Below are 21,133 nucleotides of genomic sequence, written 5' to 3' on the forward strand. Positions count from 1 at the left end.
TCCTACCTTGTTTCGAGGATTGGTTTCTATCTATCTCCTCGGATTGGTAAAAAAACAATCATATCACTTGGTCAATACAATGATCCTTTTTTTCACCCTATAATTTACCCTCTTTCAATGTATTCTTGTTCTACCTCAAATTATCCTAATTCGCTCCTCTATCAGTGCCTCACGTAGGTTGAACCACTGGAGAACACTTTCAAGATTTAAAGTTTCAACATGCTCTTCATTGCAAAAACCTCCATCACCTACACTTCCTATACCAGTAGCGTCAAATAAGTTGTCATCAATATTTTCTTCCTCCCTGCTACAATCCACCTATCCTTCATCTACTTCCTCCCTTTCTTTAGTCATATTCTTTGCATATCTAGGGATTGGGTGCTCGATAGAACGATGATTGACATCGATTTCATCTTGGTTCTAGCAAGATACCCACTACAAGGCGTTTTCTCAAACTAGTTCCTGTTGCTACATCCCCTTTCCTTCACCGTCCTTCGTTTTAGATGATGATAGATGATACTTTTTATCTATTGTCTCCCTCATCTCCCTTGTCTTGCCCCGGTCCACGTGACCACTTAAGTTGTCACATGGATTGGTTTTTTTATTAATTGGCTTAGTAACTAAACCGCCCATAACCCCGGCTAGTTCAGACAAAGCAACTCAATTTAAATTGTTAGGGCCACAAAAATTCTTTGCCACATCAACATAAGAGAGTTTGCTCACTCAGTTTCTATTTAGTTCAAAATTTTGAATTAATTTCCTTAAGGGGGTAGCTTGTCGATTGGTTTACCCCAGCTGACTACTTCTTTTCTAATTTTATGTTCTCTTGCATGTCAGTCTTCTCTTGCACTCCCCTGCGGCCACGTGTTCTCCAACCTACAACTTAGCATCGTCTTCAACCACAGGTTGCCTTCCCCATAATGATGCTTCAATTTTTGAAGCCATCCACACTCGGTACCAAATGCCTTCAGAGCAGATCTTAAGCGATTGAGGTAGGTTTTCATGCTCGATTCCTACAATTCGCAACTCAACTACACTCAAGCTCCTTTGGTTCACTTCCAATAGAACTTCTCCAAAATTTGTACGATGTATTCAAGGGCATATTTGCACCACAAGTTGAAGGGAATCCCCAACTTCAACAAAGTACATCCTTCTTTGAGTTCAACTTTGATGCAAATTTGAGTCTAGTTTTGGATCTGGATCAAACCATCATTTCATCGACTCAAGAATTGCTTTCCTTTTTGCTAATGGAATCAAGATTGCATCAACATCAATTCCAACCTTTTGTGCTACCACATCCAGTCCTTCACCCCCTTGTCTACCGCTAGAATCATTCATTTCTTCCATTTATCAACTCCAACCTTGACCATTACTCTGCACTATTCATTTGAGTAAACAACCGCAAAACCAAAGGGTGGTAGACTTTGCTCCTCATTATTCTCAGGCGCATCAGTTTTACTCAACTCCCCCTAATCCCTTTGACCATTCTCTTCATTGCCTCCACCGAGGACAACCCCTTCATCTATCTCCTTTTTCTCCGCTACTATAAGGAAACTCTACAATTTCTTAACAAAGGCCATCCTTCCCATCTGCTTCTTTCCTTTTGGCACACAAACTTTCCGTCTTCCATTAGTGTCAAAAAGCTTTGTTATAGTTATATACTAGCCCTTTCCATTCCTCCCCAGTTCCACTTCAAAGTTCTTCTCAGGTAAAGTGATGGAGTTTTTTTAGCCTTCTTCCTTAATGGAGTCAAGTGCTCCATTGACAAATCCTTTCACCCACAAAGTTGCCTCCTTTGGTAAGAAAGTTGTTGCCCTACTACATTCTCTAATTTTCAATACATTCTTACCTTTGGATCAAACCTGAGCATCTTTTCTTCAATCACTAATTCATATCGCCACCTACCTGTTGTTCTGAACTCTCTGTCTCCCCCTATTCTTACCTGTGTGTGTGTGTGTATAAATATATATTTTATCAATAAATAATGTATAATTATATTTTAGATATATTATATGTATTTTTATATTTAATTTATACTTTTAATTCATTTTAAATTTTTATTTATAAAAATATTAAAAATTATAATTTAAGGCCAAAAAGGTTTTCTTTTTTTTTTTCAAAAATAGTGATGCATAGATCTCAAAAAGTTACACAAAGTATTAAAAAAAACTCCTCAATCAAACATCGGAGTGCAAAGTTATGGCCTCCGAAAGTTTGCATGCATTAAGTGTGCAACACGTGACTCGGTCATCGAGTTGAATGGGTCAACGGTCGAACCGGTCAAGTTGAATGGTTCTTGACTAAATCACCAATTTTTTACCGTCTGGTGGGTATTGACTGAACTAGACCTAGAATCCAAACCAGGTGATGGTTTGAACAGTTCGACTGACTAGGTCAACGGTAGATTGAAAACACTAGTTGCAACAAGAAGACAAATTTGTGAAGACTGAAGAGAGACTATGGAAGAAAGAAATAACAAAGAGCATCGGTGGGAGTTTAATAAAGGGTATTTTGGTTATAAAAAATCAATGTTTTCGGCTTTCATTGGTCATTTATTTTAATTGACTAGACTTGGGCCCCATTTGGCGTGTCTTTTCGCATGGGCTTTCGGATGTTTAGAAGATTGACAGATTGTGTTTTGGTCTTTTCCCGTTTGGTTGGGAAAAAATCTAGTTGCCAAAAGACGATGCCCCAAAAAGACTCGCAAAACCCGTTTTGGGCTATTTTTGGGAAGCTTCAAATGGAATTTTTTGACTTTTTTCATCATGTCTTCATGCAGAAAGACGTGTGGGAAGATGTGCCTTAACAAAACGGTCTCCTAGCTACTAAAATCTTAATGCAAAAGCTCAAATCGTCTTTTGACTGTCAGGTCTACCGGAAGATCTTTCAAAAAAGACTTGCCAAATGACACCTTGATTATTTAATTTGTAAAAAACCCAAAATTAACAATGTTTCATTGATTGAAAAATGTGTTTGTAATCAAATTGCAAAATATAGTGGTGGGATAAAAAGTTAATATTTTTTTTGACTAAATTACTCTTTCCTATTCTATCACTCTCTCCTTGCTTCCGGTATCAAAGACACCCATTATTTGTCAAACCATGGAAGGAATGTGTATAGGAATATTCTAAAAGATTTGATTTTACATTTAGTTAATCTTTTAACTTAAAAATGTTTTAGTAAAAAAGGCAAATTAAGTTTGTTCTTTGAATGGTAAGGACAAATATGAGACAAAGATGAATAAAGGTATGTGTTATTGGTAATGCAGATAATGCAATTGATTTGGGAACTACAATAGGGTTAATTCATATCAAATGCATGGTTGCTGAGAAAAGAAGGAGAATGAACTAAAAAGCATGAACAAAGTATTTTGTGTAGTAAAACGATCCTACAAATGGGGTTTTACTTGGTGAGCCACATTATGTGCAGGAGAATTAAAAATTTTATTTACAAATAAAAGGTCCACATAGTGAAAAGATTATAGTTTTTGCTTGATCATTGTCAAACGTCCAAGGCACGACAATTAAAATTCATGAACTAAGTAAATTACAACAATTATTGATGTAGCGTGATCTAGTAGTTCCCTGTTGGAGAACAGGTCAAACATCGGGCTAGTGATGTTGCCTGGTCAAACTACAAAATAAGGCTATTAGAGTGTTCGAGGTGCTATACCTGGTGTGGACACTCCAATACTTAAGTTAGTGATATGGAGATTTGAGAAAGCTGAGAGATTAATTGTAAGGGAATTCGAGAGCTAAATCACGCATATCTTGTGAGCCTGGAGGCGAGGCCTTTATATAGGCAAGCTGCCATGGGCCTCACGATGTGTGTCCGAGATTGTTGGCCCATCTAGTCCGTAGTTAGTTTCACACCCGAAGATGGACTCCAAGTAAGCTAATAAGGCTTATCCAGGTCCATCTGAATTGGGCTGGGAAAAGATAAGATCCGTTGATGTATGCTGTGATCCCAAGGAGATTGAAGACAACTGGCTTGCTTCTAGAAAGAGATTGTGTGGCACATTGGCAGGTCGGTGCGTACAATTGAGCTATTTAGACCTCGATCTAGCTGGGTGACCCGAACTATCCCGAGGTGACTAGGATCGTTGAGGTGTCATCACATCATTCCGTCACTCCACGTGTCATCACATCATTGGACATGCCAAATTATCCCTCATCAATTATTATTATGCTACATAAGTTATGATAAATTTTAGTTATTTACATAAATGAAGATAATTTTGAAAATTTATATGATTTATGATAATTTTCAATAAGTTAGTTAATTACATAATAAAAATATGGTAATTTTCAATAATTTACATAATTAAATATTACATAAACATTGGAATAATGTAATTTTTAGTAATTGAAAAACACACATTAAAATTTATTACTTTTACTGAAAATTATGCAATTTACATAATTACAAAAATTATTAAAATTTTCAGTAATTATTAATTTTACATTAATAAGAAATTTAAAATTAAAATAATTTTCATTAATTAAAATTATATAATCTTCAATGATTATGTAAATTAATAGTTTTTAATTATGTAAGTTTCTAAAATTTTAGCTATTTACAGTAATTTAACTACTACAAATTAAAAATCACTACTTCCCAAAAATTTCAGTATTACATAAATTATTAATTTTTAATTACATAAATTAGTAATTAGTTATTTAAATTAGTTAATGACTTAAAAGTATTGATTTAAATTAGTGATAGCAATTAAATTACCGTAATTTAACTATTAATTACCCACTTAACTAAAATTAATTAACTGATTATTAATTGTAATTAAGTGTAATTGTCTTAGATTAATTATTTGGGCCAAGGGGTTTAGATTCGAATTGGGTAACCCATGATATATCCGACCCAAATACCTTGTCTTCCTAACCCGATTGAGGCAATAGTGGTCCCAACGACCACAATATAACAAAATTCAACCATAACCGACCACACCTAATTAAAAAATAACAATAATGCTTGGGGTTGATTGATTTGTCAAATTTAAAAATCCATAACCAACTGTTCAAAATGTAAAAAATGAAATTCCTGTGTTTCGTTGCAGTGCAAATAAATTATATTGCATTCAAACAAAATAAGTTGAAATTTGAATAAAAATAGAGCAGAATTTACACTCAAATCATTTGCACCGTCATAGTTTTACATCAGTACAAATTTATTTGCATTGCTATCAAACACAGGCACACAGCCAATCATTAATCCAAATGTGGATAATCTTTAGGTTCTTTGATCAATTATCTTTTTGAATCTATAACTGATTTTCCCCGGTAAGCTGAGTTTGGAAGGAGTGAAAATACAAATATGTAAGATGTAAAACCTTATATTTTGTATGTATTTACATTTTACATATTTGTATTTGTACTCTTTCAAATGAGTCTTAAGGAAGATCAACCCAAACAGCCTGACATTGCATAGCCTGTAGCATTTTAGCTTCCTCTTGATGAATGACGGGAATAGAGTATTTATTAGTTAATTATAAGTAATTACTAAAATACTGAATTTATTAATTAATAATATTTTTAATTAATATAGTACTTTTAATAATTACAGTATTAATAATTAACCATATTTTACAGTATTTTCAATAATTGCAATATTATTAATTACAGTATTTATTAATTAGTTGTGTTTATAAAAAATACTGTGTTTATAATATTAATATTTTATTTGTTCATTAATTACCAGTTTTTAATTTGTTAATAAATGTACGTTATAATTTAAATTTTATTTTAAATATTAATTAAATTATATTTGAAATTGTAAGTAATATAATTTAATTTTAATTTATAATTAAAAGTAATTATATTTATTTTTTTTATTTATATATAATTTAAGCTATAAATAACAGAAAATTACATTTAATGAACAGATATTAGCCAAGAAAATAACCAAAATAAAGTACTAATAATTGTCATAATTACCAAAAATGGATTAACATAATTTCTAATAAGTATGATAAATTACCAAAAATTAAAAAAATAAAACCATTAATTTGAGGGCTATACCACCTTATACGATTTGATTAGCGGTAAATTTTTTTCCGGTATGATAGATTAATAGTTGAATCCGATGTGTATTTTTTGTAAGATTAGTATTGTTGTATATTTTTGTATAGGTATATATCGGATTCCGTCCGACTCGTTCGAAGGACGTCATTGTCTAAAAGAAAATTGTCAAAGCTAAGCACGTGTACTATGCCAGCGACCTTTTTTTTGGTGAAGTGTGGGCAGAAAATTCCATGACAAATAATGGGTGGGCCCTTACTTACTTAATAACTTTCAGCCGTATGCTCTCTTGTAAGGAGCTTCCAATGCCGTAAAGACACGTGGCGATATTAAAATTCTTTATGCATCAATGTGAGTCCACTCGAATCGAGGCGGCTTCGGTGCTCATAAACCGTGCGCACAGCCTTTTACACGGTAGGTTGAGAATATCTCCATACTTATAAAACAGGAGATATTCTCAATACAAAGCCGTCAGGAACTGCACGAACGGTGTGAATACGTTCTCGTGAGCACATCGACTCTGCTATAAATAGGTCTGTACAAGTACAACGGGCTACTTGATACAATCAAAGTTGAACACGTGATCCGTATAAAATGGATTTTTTGGCCTTTGTCTTCTGCCTGTTTGGCAATTGTTTGATCCATATAAAATGAATTTTTTGGCCCTTGTTTTTTTTCCTATTTGACAATTATTTTGCAGAAGATTTGTTACAAGATCTGATCTGACGACGACAGGATGAACTTTGGTTGATTAAACCAAAAATTCTTTGGTTGATATATTTTTTATGAGTCCGGATCTGCTCCTCATTGCCTGACGAAAGTGGGAGCCTTAATTGTCGTTAGGAGCCATTCCATTAACCGCCACCCCACCACCGAGTATTCCTCCTCCGCAAGTCTTATTTTTAATTTCTTGTTGTTTCCCGCTAAGCCCCTACTAAACCTTAGCGCCCTCCATCGATTGTAGTGCTTTCTCTGGTGAACAGCGATTTCACCGGCGATGATACGAAGTCTCCCTGCGAACACAGACGAAACGAGACTGACAACTGTACCAGAAGGAAAAGAGAAATTACATAGTTTGGAAATATTTTGGCAAAAACTACTGGAATATGACAAAACAATAAACCAAAAGCATGGAATGTTTATCACTGCAGTTATAGCTTTAGGATTTGTGTAAAGAGAAGACGCAGAGTTTGAGCATAAGAAGCAAACAAATAGAGGCACAAACAGAGTATGAGAGTGAAACCAGGCGCTGGGGACCCTGGAAGGGACATCAGTCTCGAACTCAACGGGCAAACCTAGAAAGCCATTGTAGCGATCGAAGGTAAGGTGGGAGACATGCCTGACATTGGTAGGCCAGCTAATATCCTCCCTTTCCATGCTACATGTCACCAAAGACTTCTTTAACGCCGCTAGCAAAATTTCCAGAATTGGGAAATGATGGTGCTCATCTCTGGCACCTCCCTCTCTCCCTGCAGGAATTATATCATCTTCCTCTCCTTCTTCGTCTTAGTTCAGTTAGATGTATGTATATAGGGCTTATATACATTTTTCAAAGTGGATTTCATACCATTGTTGGATATGTATGTGAGGCCCACATACATTTTACAACGTGGGCCTGATGTATCATTGATGGATATGCATGTGGGGTCTATGTGTGGACTCGTATGTGGGGTTCATATGTAATTTTCAGGTTGGTCTCGTATACTATTGGTGGATATGTAAGTTGGGGATACATACATTTTTTCAAGATGGACCCCGCATATCATTGGTGGACATGTATGTAGAGTTCATGTGTGGATATGTACATGGGTCCTATGTACATTTTATAAAGTGGGCTTGACATACCATTGGATATGCATGTGAGTCCATGTGTGGACATGTATGTGGATTGATACATTTTTTAAGATGAATCCTACACACATTTTTCTAAAGTGGGCCCTATATTCTATTGGTAGGTTTCACTTGCACATTCAAATAGGTTTTTGTGGAAAGATAACCCATTTTCCCAAGTGTGATCGGGCACTAAAAAGCTGTAAAAACTTCACTTAAAGTTTCTTACAAAAGCCCAAATTCAGACTATTAGCATTTTTTACGAGGTGGAGTTTTTTCCGGATAATATTTTTATTACCAAACAGAAAATGCCCAGAATTCAAGCCCGCGCGGAAAGACTTGTCAAACGCGGCCGAATTTTTTGGGTAAGAATGTAAGAAGTGATCCAAACAAGCCGTTAGCAGACAACGTTGAGATAAAGCAAAGAGAGAGCGTCAGACAGAGAAGAGTAGTCCTTTCACCTTTGCTTCTCTTTAAACGGTCACCGTTTCTTCATTTTCCCGGCGTTTTTTTTTATTATTTTCCCCCTCTCACTCTAAACACATCCAACTCGGTCGGGGTTCTTTCTCGTCGGCGTTCAAGGCGGCAAGTAAAGATTCTCTGCTCACCTTAATGGCGGATCATGTATTTCCTTCGATCATTGCGCGTTTTTTAGGGTACATGGTTGCTCTCACTTTCCTTTATCAACATCTCACCGTCACCGATCTTCACTCTTCAGTAGCCCTTCACGATTCATGAGTATCTCGTGGAACCCTAATTCTCGTTTTTACAAATATTCCGGATTCTTGACCGTTATTAGTTCCTGTTCGTTTGTCCTTAACGGCGTGAATTTGGGTCATGTTGTTGTTGTGTTTTTTATTTTTGTTTTCTTTTGGAACAAAGTTAGGTTTTCGTTTCGTTGATTTAAATTGTTGATTCGAGACCGTTCTTTGGCGGCTCTGCTTTTGATATGGGAAGTAGGTTTTAGCTCATCTGGTTTGGTTTTCGGTTGATGGAAGAGCCGAGTCAGCTCAAACGGGCGTTGATAGATGCCACGGCGGGTGCAATATCCGGCGGCATTTCCCGGACGTTAACATCGCCGCTTGATGTTATCAAGATTAGATTTCAGGTAAGTTATGTTGATTGATTAAAGTGCTCTTTCATTATTCTATTCATACATATGCACAATAAATTGGGAATTTGCTTTAATATTGCCAATAAAGTGAGACAAGAAGGAATGAAAGAAAAGAATAGCAGCAGCATAGGCAAGAGCTGAAAAATTGGAAAGTGCAGTTCAGAACAAAGTTTACCACGTGGAAGATAGAACATTGTCTTTTCCTATAACTTAGTCCAGAAACTACATCATTCCCCTAAAAGAAAAGTTTCTCTTCTTTTCTTACCAAAGGAACCATTTCCCTTCAGTTTCACGGCCATTTACCTCATGATTGCCTCATTCACAATTTAATATGATCTTATAATACTTCTGGAAGAAAACCTTTAGCTCTGAAAAGTGGATACAATTTATTGCAGAATGGGGGAATTCATCAATAAATTGATATTAATTGAAAATTCAACCATATTGGGGGGTAGGGGATGTTAAGTGTACTAATAATAATTTATGTAGAAAAACTGTATATGAGAAGAGTATGGTGATACACAAAAATTATGAACAGATAGCTCAACCAAATCAGAAGCACTAGCCAGTATCAAGTTATTGTCATATAAAAAATGCCCTGTCAATGATGGTGTTTAACCTTCTAAGGATCCAATAAAACTTTTTCATAGTTCAATAAGATAGTGCACTAATAGATGTGGAAAGAAGTTTGCTGGGTTCAAGTTATGAGCAGAAGAGGGAGATATTGTTTTAAATCTAGAGTGAGATCTTATGGAACATCTTTCATTTTGTAGTCTGTTTTCCCATTTTGAAGGACCATAGTTTTCAAGGCGCCAAGGTGAGGCTAGGCGACAGGGGGGTTCCTAGTCGTCTAGGCGATGGATTTTTTAAAGTAAAAACATGTATCCTAGGGTAGTTCCCTAGGTTCCATAGTCATATTTCCTTTATAAATATCCAGATTTTTCATAAGAAAAGTATAAACTTAATGTTAAAGCATAGAAAATCAACATATTCCAACATATTCATGAGAAGAAAAGGAAGAAAGAAAAGAAAATTTGAAAAATATAGGGGCTGGACCCCTATTTCTGTTATAGGAAAAGAAGAAAAGAAACGTGTTGATTGGAAAACATTTTATGTTTTTTCTTACTTATTGGTTCAGGTTTTGAAGTCTTTGAGGGTTCAATACAGCATTTATCAATGTTTGTGTTGATTAAATCCTAACAAATAAGAAAATAACAAAATGAAATTAGTATATAAACACACAAAATGAATAATTTTAGTTTAAAAATGTCTATTTTATAATTATAACCTAAAAAAATTAAGAATATAAGAATTTGTTATAACACGCTATAGAAAACTGCTTGGCGATTAGGTGAGGCGAGACTCCAAGGGCACCTTGTTGCTTAGGTGCCCACCTAAGCGTCGCCTTGACAACTATGTGAAGGACTATAATTACCATATCTTATTCTTATGAAAATAAAAGTTCTACAATGAAAACCATCGTGTTTGAAGTGTTCAATAAACTCACATTTGTTTGAGTTGCATTGGGGTTTTGCTCGACTTGTGTAGACTTATTGGGTTCCATTGTACCTTGGGTTGGAAGGGGGGTGGAGGGGATATAGGCCCAGCCTTTCCTCTTGTGGTGGAATTTCTCTTGTAAGCTTATGCTCTTCTTGTATTTTTAGTAAAACTTTCTAATTTGTTACCAATTAGGCCTCGCTTGCTTCTCGTTAAATGACTTGCTTGGGTAAATGCACTTATCTGCACAAGTGTTTCTTGGGAAATACTTACCCAGATAAGATCACTTATCAGTGTTCTTTTTATTCCCCAGTAAAAGTGTACAATGACTGATTTATCCAAAAAAATAACATTATTGAAGGGGCAATATTGTCCCATCATGTATTAGCGATATTCGATATGGGTAAGTAATTTACCAAAGTCTGAGGAGAGTATTACTTCCCCAGGTAAATGAGATTATTTTCTATATGACCCACTAATACCGGAAAACAAACATGGGTTTATTTCTTTTCCATGGGACCTACCAACTTCCTAGAAAATGAATGAGGCCTTAAAGAATGAGTGTAGATAACTTTGCCCTGGTTTTCCATTTTGACAGAGTTATGAGATTCAAGATTCCAAATTTTTTATTTTGATTGGGATTATATTATCTTAATATCATTCACTGCTCCATCTATCCTAGTTGTCAAGGCATATAGGTGATTCTAGGTGACAGGGGAGTGCCTGGTCGCATAAGCATTGCCTAGGCAATAGATATTTGCAAAGGAAATAAAACTATATTCTAGGTTAATTTCTTAGTTTTATATACCAACCCACATGCATAGAATGTGAGAAGTAGCAACTTTCTTTTGATTTCTTTTTGAAGGGCTACACAATGGGGGGTTGCCCATCCCCCAACCCAAGTGTAGGCGGGATTCAATCCCAAGTATCCGTATGACCAGCATATAAGTAGCAACTCTCCTTTTTTTTTATAAATAAAGTAGCAACTCTCTCTCTCTCTCTTTATTAATAACATTATTTCTCTCTCTCAAATCATGGCAAATTATTAATTTCAACATCTCAAACACAACATTGTTATATAATTAGTATTTAATAGAACAGTTAAGCTATTCAAGGGGAAAACTTAAGCACACAACATAAATTAATGGTGGTAGAAGTGTGTATTAAAAACAAGAAAGGGAAATAGAGTGGAACATAGGTGCCCAAGAATTGGGTGGGCTAATCTAAACGGAGAAAAGCTAGTACAATTAGAGGCAAATTATTAGTAGAAGGAACATAGAATTTAGATGAAGAGACTAATGATATGTGGCTTGAAATGACCATCTTTATAAAAAAAGTAGCAAAATACATTTTAGGAGAATTTAAAGGAAAATGACCAAGTGATGAAGAAACTAGCAGTGGAATGAAGATGTTCAAAATATAATTGAAGCAGCAAGGTGCCAACTGGACAGACGATAAGGCTAAAGGCCATATCAACTGGTTGTAGTGGAGGCTTGGGATCAAATCACGCCTGCACCAGGGTTGGGCGGGTTATGGGTTTGGGTGATAGACTACCCCCCATAGTGTAGCCCCATGGAGCCATATAAAGTGACAAGCATGCGATAAGGATTGGCAAGTCAAAATACATTGGGTTTACAAGATCTTGATCATGGTGGATATAGATAACTTAATTATCTATCTAATGACACCAAAAGGCATATAATGACTAATCTATTTCTTAGATGGTCACAAACTAGAAAATAAATTTAAAAACTCAAAAGTACCAAAATCAAAAATACACAAAAATTATGAAATAGCCTTGGATGAGGAAATGAGAGAAAAGTGGTTTGTTTCTCTAGGATTCTTGCCCTACCTCTGTGTCTGCACTACAACTATTGTCAAATTATCAAGCTAAAGGGCTATCAATTATAATAACGTCTTATTAGGTCAGACCCAATAAACCTGATTAATAATAAGGTCAATTGGGTTTATTACTTAGAGACCCTATAAGAAAGTAATCAGAACAATCTTTGGTATTATCTGATCTAAAAACCTTAGTTCTCACTCCAAATTGTGTGAGAACCATTTGGTGGAATTGTCGTACTAAGTTAGGAACCTCATCCCGTGATCTCATCAAATATATCCAAGAATATTGTGTATAATCATCCACAAACAAAAGAAAGTAACGGAACCTCCCATGGAAGGGATTTGATATGGCCCCCATACATCAGTGTGAACAATGTTAAAAGCAGAAGTACTTCTTTTATTACTTTGTTTAAAAGACTGTCTACAATGCTTTCCTAACTGACAACTCTCACACTCCAAAGTAGATAATTGAACAAACTTAAACAACTTTGGGAAAAGACATTTCAAAGAACTAAAAGAAAGATGTCCCATGCGATTGTGCCAAAGCATAATCTGGTTTACTGACTCTGACCCACTACTACTGCTACTACTAACATGATGGCCCTGATGTCTCAGAATCTCATCCAGAAGGTAGACTCCATTCACCTCACGACCACTCCCAATCATCTTCTTTGACTCCAGATCCTGCAAAACACAATTACCGGGAAGAAAGGTCACAGAATAATTCAAAGTTTTTGTCAAAGATCTAACAGACAGTAGGTTGGTATGAAGTCTAGGGACATGTAAAACAAAAGACAGAGTTATATCATTGGTCACTCTAACTATCCCCTTCCCAGCAATGGGCATATGTGAACCATTTGCTGTAGAGACTCTGTCTCTACTAGAGCACAATTGATAGGAACTGAAAATGGTAGGGGCATTAGTCATATGCTCAGATGCTCCTGAGTCTATAATCTAGGGAGGTCCCTCCTTACCTGAAGTGGATGCAAGATTTGCAGTTGCATATGAACTACCTGTATGTGCAAAGGAAGTGGTGTAGTTGGCTCTCGCATTCTGTTGTCCATCTGGAAGGCTAGAGCTGGGTGAATCTTTTTTCATAAGCTGTCCAAACCTCTCCAATTTTGTTCTCATTGTTGCTACTGTAATGAATTCCAAATCAGTTTGGGAGAGAGGGGCTTAAGAGTTTCCTGTAGTGGCTACATTTGTATTTCCCTTCTTGTTTTTTATCCGAGCAGGCATAAGATTTGGATGAAGCTTCCAACAAGTGTCCCTGGTATGTTTAGGCTTCTTGCAATAATCACACACCAAGTCCTTCTTATCTTCCCTTCTAGTCTCACTACTCCCCCTGTCTCCATTCGGCTTAGGTTTTGTTGTACCAACCATAGTCGACTGGTCAATCCCAGGCTATCTCAGCATTACATTCCTCCCACTCTTCTCTCCAGAGACAAAAGCATAGGCCTGAGAGAGTGTCACAACCTCCCTAAAAAGAATATGCTGCCTAGCAATGTCAAATTCAGGGTTCAGCCCTACCAAGAACTCAAAAACCCTATTCCTCTCTACTAGTTTGTGATAAGTTGCTGCATCATTTACACTTTCCCATACCATAGTTTCTAAGTGATCTATTTCCTGCCATAGGGTTTTCAGCATGGAGAAATACACAAGAGGTTTTTCTCCTTGTTTCATACTTATCACCTGATTTCTTAGCTAATAGGCTCTGGCTTCATTTTGCTTCTGAGAGTAAGTTTTAGTCATTCCATCCCAAATCTCCTTAGTAGTATTAGCCCATAGGAAATTTTTTGCAATATGAGATAACATAGAATTACACAGCCAGGACATTACCATGTAATTCTCTTGCATCCATCGGGAAGAGTCTGTATTAGGTTTCTTATCCTCCCTAGTGAGATACCCTAATTTTCCACGGGCACCAATAGCCATCTTAGTTGATTGTGCCCACTCCAAATAATTTGTACCATCAAGTTTTACTGTAGTAATGATCCCAGACCCAAAAATATCACTACTACCTCCAACACCCAGTCCCACAGTATCGGTAGATTTCATCTTGGTATTCCAACTCTCCATTTTACTTCAAACAGTTCAACAGTAAGAAAAAATAGATTGGAGACTTTTAAAAAATAATTTAATACCACACACATAGAAACCAACCCTTCTGGAAGAAGAAAACCCTACCTGGAGGGAAATCTCTCTCCTCCCCATGCCTCCCAACAGAGAGAAAAGTGAATCAATCACTTCGGAAGGCCTAGAAAATTTCAGAAACCAAACCGCCCTCTTCAAAAAATCAAAAGAAAACTAACAATACCTGGGCGCCCAAGATCAGATAAAAAACAAAGAGTCCAACTTTTTTGGGACTCTTCCCTGTACTCTAGTTCTTCCTGATTTTGATGCCGAATAGTAGATCACCTTTCTGATGTGTAGATCCCACCAAAAACTCCAAGAACTGGGCAATCTATAGCAGATCAATCAGCCCTTTACTACTTCATGCAGTCGGCTGATCTAGGGCTGCATGAAAATGTTTCAAGAAACCCTAGCCAATGCTCTGATACCAAGTAAAAATCTGCTGAATTAAAAAATATGGAAGAAAGTAGTTTCTTGAAGAGAGAAGGAAGAGAGAAGGAGAAGAAGAGAAGTTGAAAGAAACGAGAGCAATTAACCTGGCCGCCCCCTTCACTTATTATTTATACTAAAATAATAGAACAATACAAAGACAACTATGTCCTTATAGGGCGGCAAAACATAAAGCAGCATATATAACACTCAGAAAACATAATAAAATTTGGACTCACATAACTACTGTGGTCCTCATCTCCTATCTAACAACTAACATAAAACATCTACTCAGAAAAACATCATAAAACTAATTAATCTTCAACAAAATGCATCACAAACACGGCATAGAGACCAGACTGTTGAGCAAATGCACTAATCTGATTGAGATACTTTCCAATAAAAGTTTTCTCTAGGGGTGCGAATCAGGTACCCAACTTGAAGAATTTACACTTCATCAGTTCATTGGGCTCAGGCCCTTGGACTGGGCCCATTCAAATTTTATTAAATGCTCAACCTGATTCCACCCAAATTGCAGCCATAGTTCCCTCTTTCTAGATACTAGAGAGTGTGCAGACCTGTCTACTCATCTGAACAAGATCTTTGCTCTAGATGTTGGAAAGTCAGTTTTCTATGTTTTTTTTTAATCAATAGGTCAATTTTTTATATGCTATGATGGACATAAAAGAAATGCTTGAAGTAATCTGTTCCCATCATTAGAAAGATTTTAGCAAACCTGCAATAAGAACTATGACTAAACTTTTTTTGTCCATACATCAGCTTACTGCTAAACTGGTGGAAGATAATGCAATTAAAGAGTAGGAATGAAAGAAGACAACAAGAATAGGTGCTCCAGTTTTTTCCTAGATGCTTTATCTTAAATTCGTCTGTAATATGTGAAAGTGAAACTGTGAAATTGCCCAACTTTCAAAATTATGAAAGCAGTTGGATTCAAAATTATCTGCTCTGATAGGGAAGTGGTGCTGTTATGGTGACTTCCCTTAAGATTCACTGGTTTTGATCTGATCTACAATTCTATATCATGAATACGGGCATTCTGTATCTCCGTGATTCCATATTGATACCTATTGATAGATTCATTCATTTATTATTTTTTTTATGACTTGTTGACAGGTTCAGTTAGAGCCCACTTCTTCATGGGCTTTGCTTCGGAAAGATCTGTATAGGACGTCAAAGTATACAGGTATCTTGCAAGCATCCAAGGACATCTTTAGGGAGGAAGGTTTTTCGGTAATAGTTCTAACTTTATAATCCTCCTCCCTTCCTTCTGGAACTCTTGACTTCTTTTCTAATTTATCTTCATTTCCTTCATAGCTGTCAAGACATCACTGGGCAAGCAGGTGCCTTGGCTAGACACCCTGACTTATAGCAACAAGGCACCCACCTTATTATAATATCATTCATATTGCTATGTTGGTAAATATTTGTGTAAATACATTCTATTATATACTATATATATCATTTATACTTTGTTTTAAAGTTTTACTATTAGAAATTTAAAAGATCAAAAGGTTTTAAGAAGAGAGGCAATGGTTTCTTTTTTTCCTATTCTCTCTATTACATTAAACAGAACAACAACTCCTCCCTTGTTTAGTTGTTTGTAAGTGTGTGACTACCACTTGATGTCTCCCAATTCTCCAACCTTTGATTAGATTTTTTGAGTCAGCCCTGGAAATCATCACACTTAGAACATCCACTATCAGAGTAAAAGGAAAGGGGGACAAAGGGTCTCTTTGTCTGAGGCCTCTCTTAGCATGAAAGAAGTCTAGCTACTCCATTAACCAAAATGGAGTAGTGGCATGTAGTAATACAACCTTTAATCCACTTACACCACCTCTCACCAAAACGTCTGCTCCTCAAAACATCTAACAAGAAATCCCAATCTACCAAGTCATAGGCCTTTTCTAGATCAAGTTTACAAATCAAGCCATTTTCTCCTCATCTTTTCCTGTAATCCACACACTCATTGGCAATTAGGATTTGATTGATGATTTGTCTTTCATCTACAAAAGCCCCTTGATTTGGTGGAATTAAAGATGTGTGTACTTTTTTGATCCTCAAAGCAAGAACTTTAGAGATTAACTTATACATGCTCCCAATCAAGCTGATGGGTCTAAAATCCTTAGGATGGCGTGCATCCACCTTCTTAGGGATCAAAGCTATAAAAGTCGCATTTGCACCCGAATTAATTTTTCCCCTTACAAAGAATTCCGAGAAGACCTCCACCAAATCCTCCCCTAAAATATCCCAACAATCTTGATAAAAGGCCATTGTAAAACCATCTAGACCCAAGGCTGTTGTCTCCTATCCAAAGAGAAGAGTGTCGCTTTTATCTCCCGACTCTCAAAAGGTTTCTCCAAGGGATTCATCAACTCTCTATCACCAATCTGCCACTCAAAATCAGCTAGAGACTCTCTCAAACTATTAGGGCTGTCAAAGATAGATTTAACATGCTCCACTAGGTCTTTTGCAATATCCTCTTCTCTAGTTAGCACTTCTCCATTCCATTCCAAACTTGCTATGGAATTCTTCCTCTTCCTACCATTTGCCATGTTATGAAAATATCTTGTATAACCATTCTCTTCCTTCAACCATTTGCATCTTGATTTCTATCTCCAGCTTGTCTCTTCTTTTAAGGATTTCTTCATGTTCGAGTTTCAATTTCCACCTCTCTTCCCTTTTTGCTGCCCTCATACTTTCACTTGCTTCCACTAGGGCTAAATCTTAAATCCTTTTGATAATGAGATGGCCTCCCTTTTTTTCTTCAACTCTACCGAATGCCTCTTTATTCCAATCTTTGATCCTAGCTTTCAGATTTTATAGCTTCTTATAGAATCTGTAACCTTTCCATCTAAAAACTACTTGGTCCTCATCCCACCATTCTTTTACTTTTCTTTTAAATTCCGGGTGAAGCAACCACACGTTTTCAAATCTGAATGGGCACTGACCTCCTCCCAATCTTTTCTTGTGACAACCTAATTGGGCAATGATCCGACGTAGGTCTAGGTAGAGCTTTGACAACCAACCCTCTCCAAACCTCCTCCCAATCAGAAGATAGAAGGAATCTGTCTAACTTATAGCAGAGGGGCTCTTCTTGAAAGTTGGACCAGGTGAAATTAGCTTGTAGCATTGGCAACTCTCTTAACTCAAAAGAGTCTACAAAATGGTTGAACTTTCTCATGCTTGAGGTGATCCTATGGTTGGTGTTGTTTGTTTCAGTTACAAATCTAATCACATTAAAGTCACCACCCAGAATCCAAGGACCCTCCCAAAGTCCCCTTATAGCTGCTAGCTCCTACCAAAGTTCCTCCCTTTCCCTGTAAGAATTTGGACCATAAACATTTGTTAAGGCCCATTCCAACCCATCCTCTCTCCTCCTAAATTTTGTTGTAATTGTGAATTTACCAATTAGTTCTTCAGAACAGTCCAACTCTTCATTTTTCCAGATTGTCAGAATTCCTCCTGAGGCCCCCCAAGACTGTGCAAAAGCCCAACTTAGTCCTCTAGAAGCCCAGACACTCCTCACCCATCTCCTATCTACTTTGGACAGCTTTGATTCTTGGATCAGCACTGTATCTGGTCTCTCTTTTCTAAGCATTTCCCTGACCACTCAGTCTAATGGCTGCTGACCGAAGGTCTAATATGAAAACACCATCAAGTTGGGCCTTACACAATGAAGCAATGGACTCAAAAACCTCTTTCTTCCATAGGTGGAAAGGCAATCCAGCAATTCTGACCGTGACTCCATCCATCAACTCCAAGTCCTTTGAGTTTGAGCTAGGGGACCATTTCATAACTGTGACATTTTCCTTTGCTATCTAGGAAGTTCAATGCTTTTACTTCCACTTCATCCTCCAGCAAGTCTATCACAGCTTTGCAGTCTTCTGCTAACCTTCAAAAGGTGTAATTAAGACAGGACCCTTCAATCTCATTACTTTGATTAGGTGTTCTGCTAACCTTCTCCAATCCTCTGGTAGCGTTTTCACAACCGCTACTAATTTCTTTTCCCATTCATCCTTCTCTACTCTGCAGGTTAACTTCCTAATACCTAGGCCATTCACTATCAAACTGACCCCACTTTCTTTCTCAGGGGCAAAACTCTCAACTACCCCCATTTCTTTCTCAGAAGCAAAGTTCTCGACTACTTCTGTAGAAATCTTTGGAACTTCTTCTTCTTTCTGCGCTTTCAAGAACTCCTCCAAGATGCTTCTAATCTCCCTCCAAATTGCACCTTTTTTCCTTCAGGCAAACAAACCAACTGTTTCTTCCTTTCCCCAAAAACTTCCAACACAGCCACAAAAGCTGCCTTTGGTGTTGCTTCTTCTCTCTGCTGTATACCTCCTCTTATCCCCTTCCTTCAGACTTCTCCACTCTGTACTTCTGTTGGCAGAAAGTGCACCATCCAAACAATCTTGAAGCCATTCAACTACATCATACCTTACCAATATGACTATAGCTTTCTTTATCTCCCTTATCTTCAATGAAGGTTTACCTTGCATCCTGGTTTTCTCGAAGAGCAGATTTTTTTGCTTCAGCCTTCAGCCTTCAGCCCTTCAAAAATCTTCTCCAGGTGGAAGACTGTTTGAACTCCATCTCCTTCTCCTTCATGTTCTCCCGTCGGACTGTTCTTAGTTAAGTTTGTAATCCTTTTCTTCTCTCTTGGCATTATATAATCCAAGCCGCAAGCCGAGCTTTGTAATAAATCATCTTTGGACATTGAATACAACTTGTGTTTTGCCTTTTTTTTTTTTATCATCAACTTGTGTTTTGCCTTTAAGGTGTTCCTATTATCTTCTTCTTCCCTTTTTTTGTTGGAACTTTAATGCAAAAAATACTCAATTTTGGTTCAAAGCGCATTCTTCAAATAGTGATTCTTTGGAGCAGAATTTTAACCAAACACAAGTATCTGCATTCTGTAGTAAACATGTTTCCAGGTCAGTATAACCACTGTTTGGTCCCCTTCCCAACCACTTTTAGGGGCTTCAGTCCAACTTTTATTTTTCTTCTATGAATTCTTTTTATCTATTAAAAAGAAATGATCTTTTGCCTTTTGATAAATTTTACTTAATAACTTTTTCAAAAAATGTCTTATGGAAAATATTTTCTTTGTATTGGTTTTCATTAATTTATCAAAGAGTCCGTCCCTTTCCACATGATTTGGTAGGTGTCATTTCTAGAGCAGGTTCTAGAATCTTATTTCCAGAATCTGTTCAAGCATATTTTCTTTGTTTGGTTTGTTCATTTATATGTTAAAGTTCTAAAATCGTCTTTTCTAAGAATGTAAGAGAGGACAATAAATGAACTAAAATTTTGAGATGGTTGTATTTGGACTCTGCACCCTAAGGGTTTGCTCTCTTATACCTCTTTCTTCTCTTCTTTGTGCTCAGCCCCAAACCTTTATCCATGCCCTATAAAATAAATTTGGTCCAACCTATTCCTCCCAAGGTTGATGCCTTGTGTTGGGAATTTTTTCATGGAAAAACAAACACATTGGATACTTTACAAAAAAGAAGACCCTTTTCTGTGTCTTTCCCCTAATTGGTGTACCATTTGTAAAGCAAGTGGAGAAATCTGTTTCCACCTCCCAATCTCTTGCCCTTATGTTGTAGGCCTTTGGGAAAGGGTTTTTGATCTTTTTGGCCACAGGTGGATTATGCCTCTTCAGATTGGAAGCCTCTTTGACTCTACGACCTTTAGTTGGCCAAAGAAGAGAGGTAAAATAAATATGGTCTAACCTATTTCTCCCAAGGTTGAGCCCTTGTGTCAGGAATTTTTTTCATGGAAAAACAACTACATTGGATACTTCACAAAAAAGAAGACCCTTTTCTGTGTCTTTCCCCTAACTGGTGTATCCTTTGCAAAGCAAGTGGAGAAATCTGTTACCACCTCCTAATCTCTTGCCCTTATGTTGTAGGCCTCTAGGAAAGGGTTTTTGATCTTTTTTGTCACAGGTGGATTGTGCCTCTTCAGATTGGAAGCCTCTTTGACTCTACGGCCTTTAGTTGGCCAAAGAAGAGAGAGAAAATCATGTGGAGATGTGCTAAGGCTGCTTTGATATGGATGGTGTTGGAAGAGAGAAATGGCAGTCTTCAGTGATAAAGAAAGGAGTGAGGAGGCAGTGTGGAAATGTATCTTAAATAGAGCTATACATTGGGCTAAATCCTCGGATATTTTTTCAAACTTCTTCATTGATGATTTGTGGAGAAATTGGGATGCTGTAGCAAGAAGTTCT

At 36.8% G+C, this 21,133-nt stretch overlaps 1 protein-coding gene across 4 annotated transcripts in view; it reads left to right on the forward strand.

The window, feature by feature from the left end:
• Positions 1-8,183: 8,183 nt before the first annotated feature.
• The window catches only part of LOC148861572 (mitochondrial thiamine diphosphate carrier 2-like), a 31,445-nt gene continuing 18,495 nt past the window's right edge, over positions 8,184-21,133 (forward strand). Inside the window, exons 1-3 of one of the 4 annotated variants that reach the window (XM_088986749.1) lie at positions 8,184-8,518; positions 8,820-8,970; positions 16,015-16,131. In XM_088986749.1, the coding sequence (XP_088842875.1) occupies positions 8,854-8,970; positions 16,015-16,131 (234 nt within the window). In that variant the 5' untranslated portion in view covers positions 8,184-8,518; positions 8,820-8,853. Of the gene's footprint in view, positions 8,601-8,748; positions 8,971-16,014; positions 16,132-21,133 lie in introns of all 4 variants that reach the window. The other 3 variants (XM_088986748.1, XM_088986751.1, XM_088986750.1) reach the window with 3 other exon arrangements.

Source organism: Nelumbo lutea, chromosome 4 (genome assembly GCF_056320005.1).
Source record: "Nelumbo lutea isolate HS-2025 chromosome 4, American lotus-T2T, whole genome shotgun sequence".
Taxonomy (NCBI): domain Eukaryota; kingdom Viridiplantae; phylum Streptophyta; class Magnoliopsida; order Proteales; family Nelumbonaceae; genus Nelumbo; species Nelumbo lutea.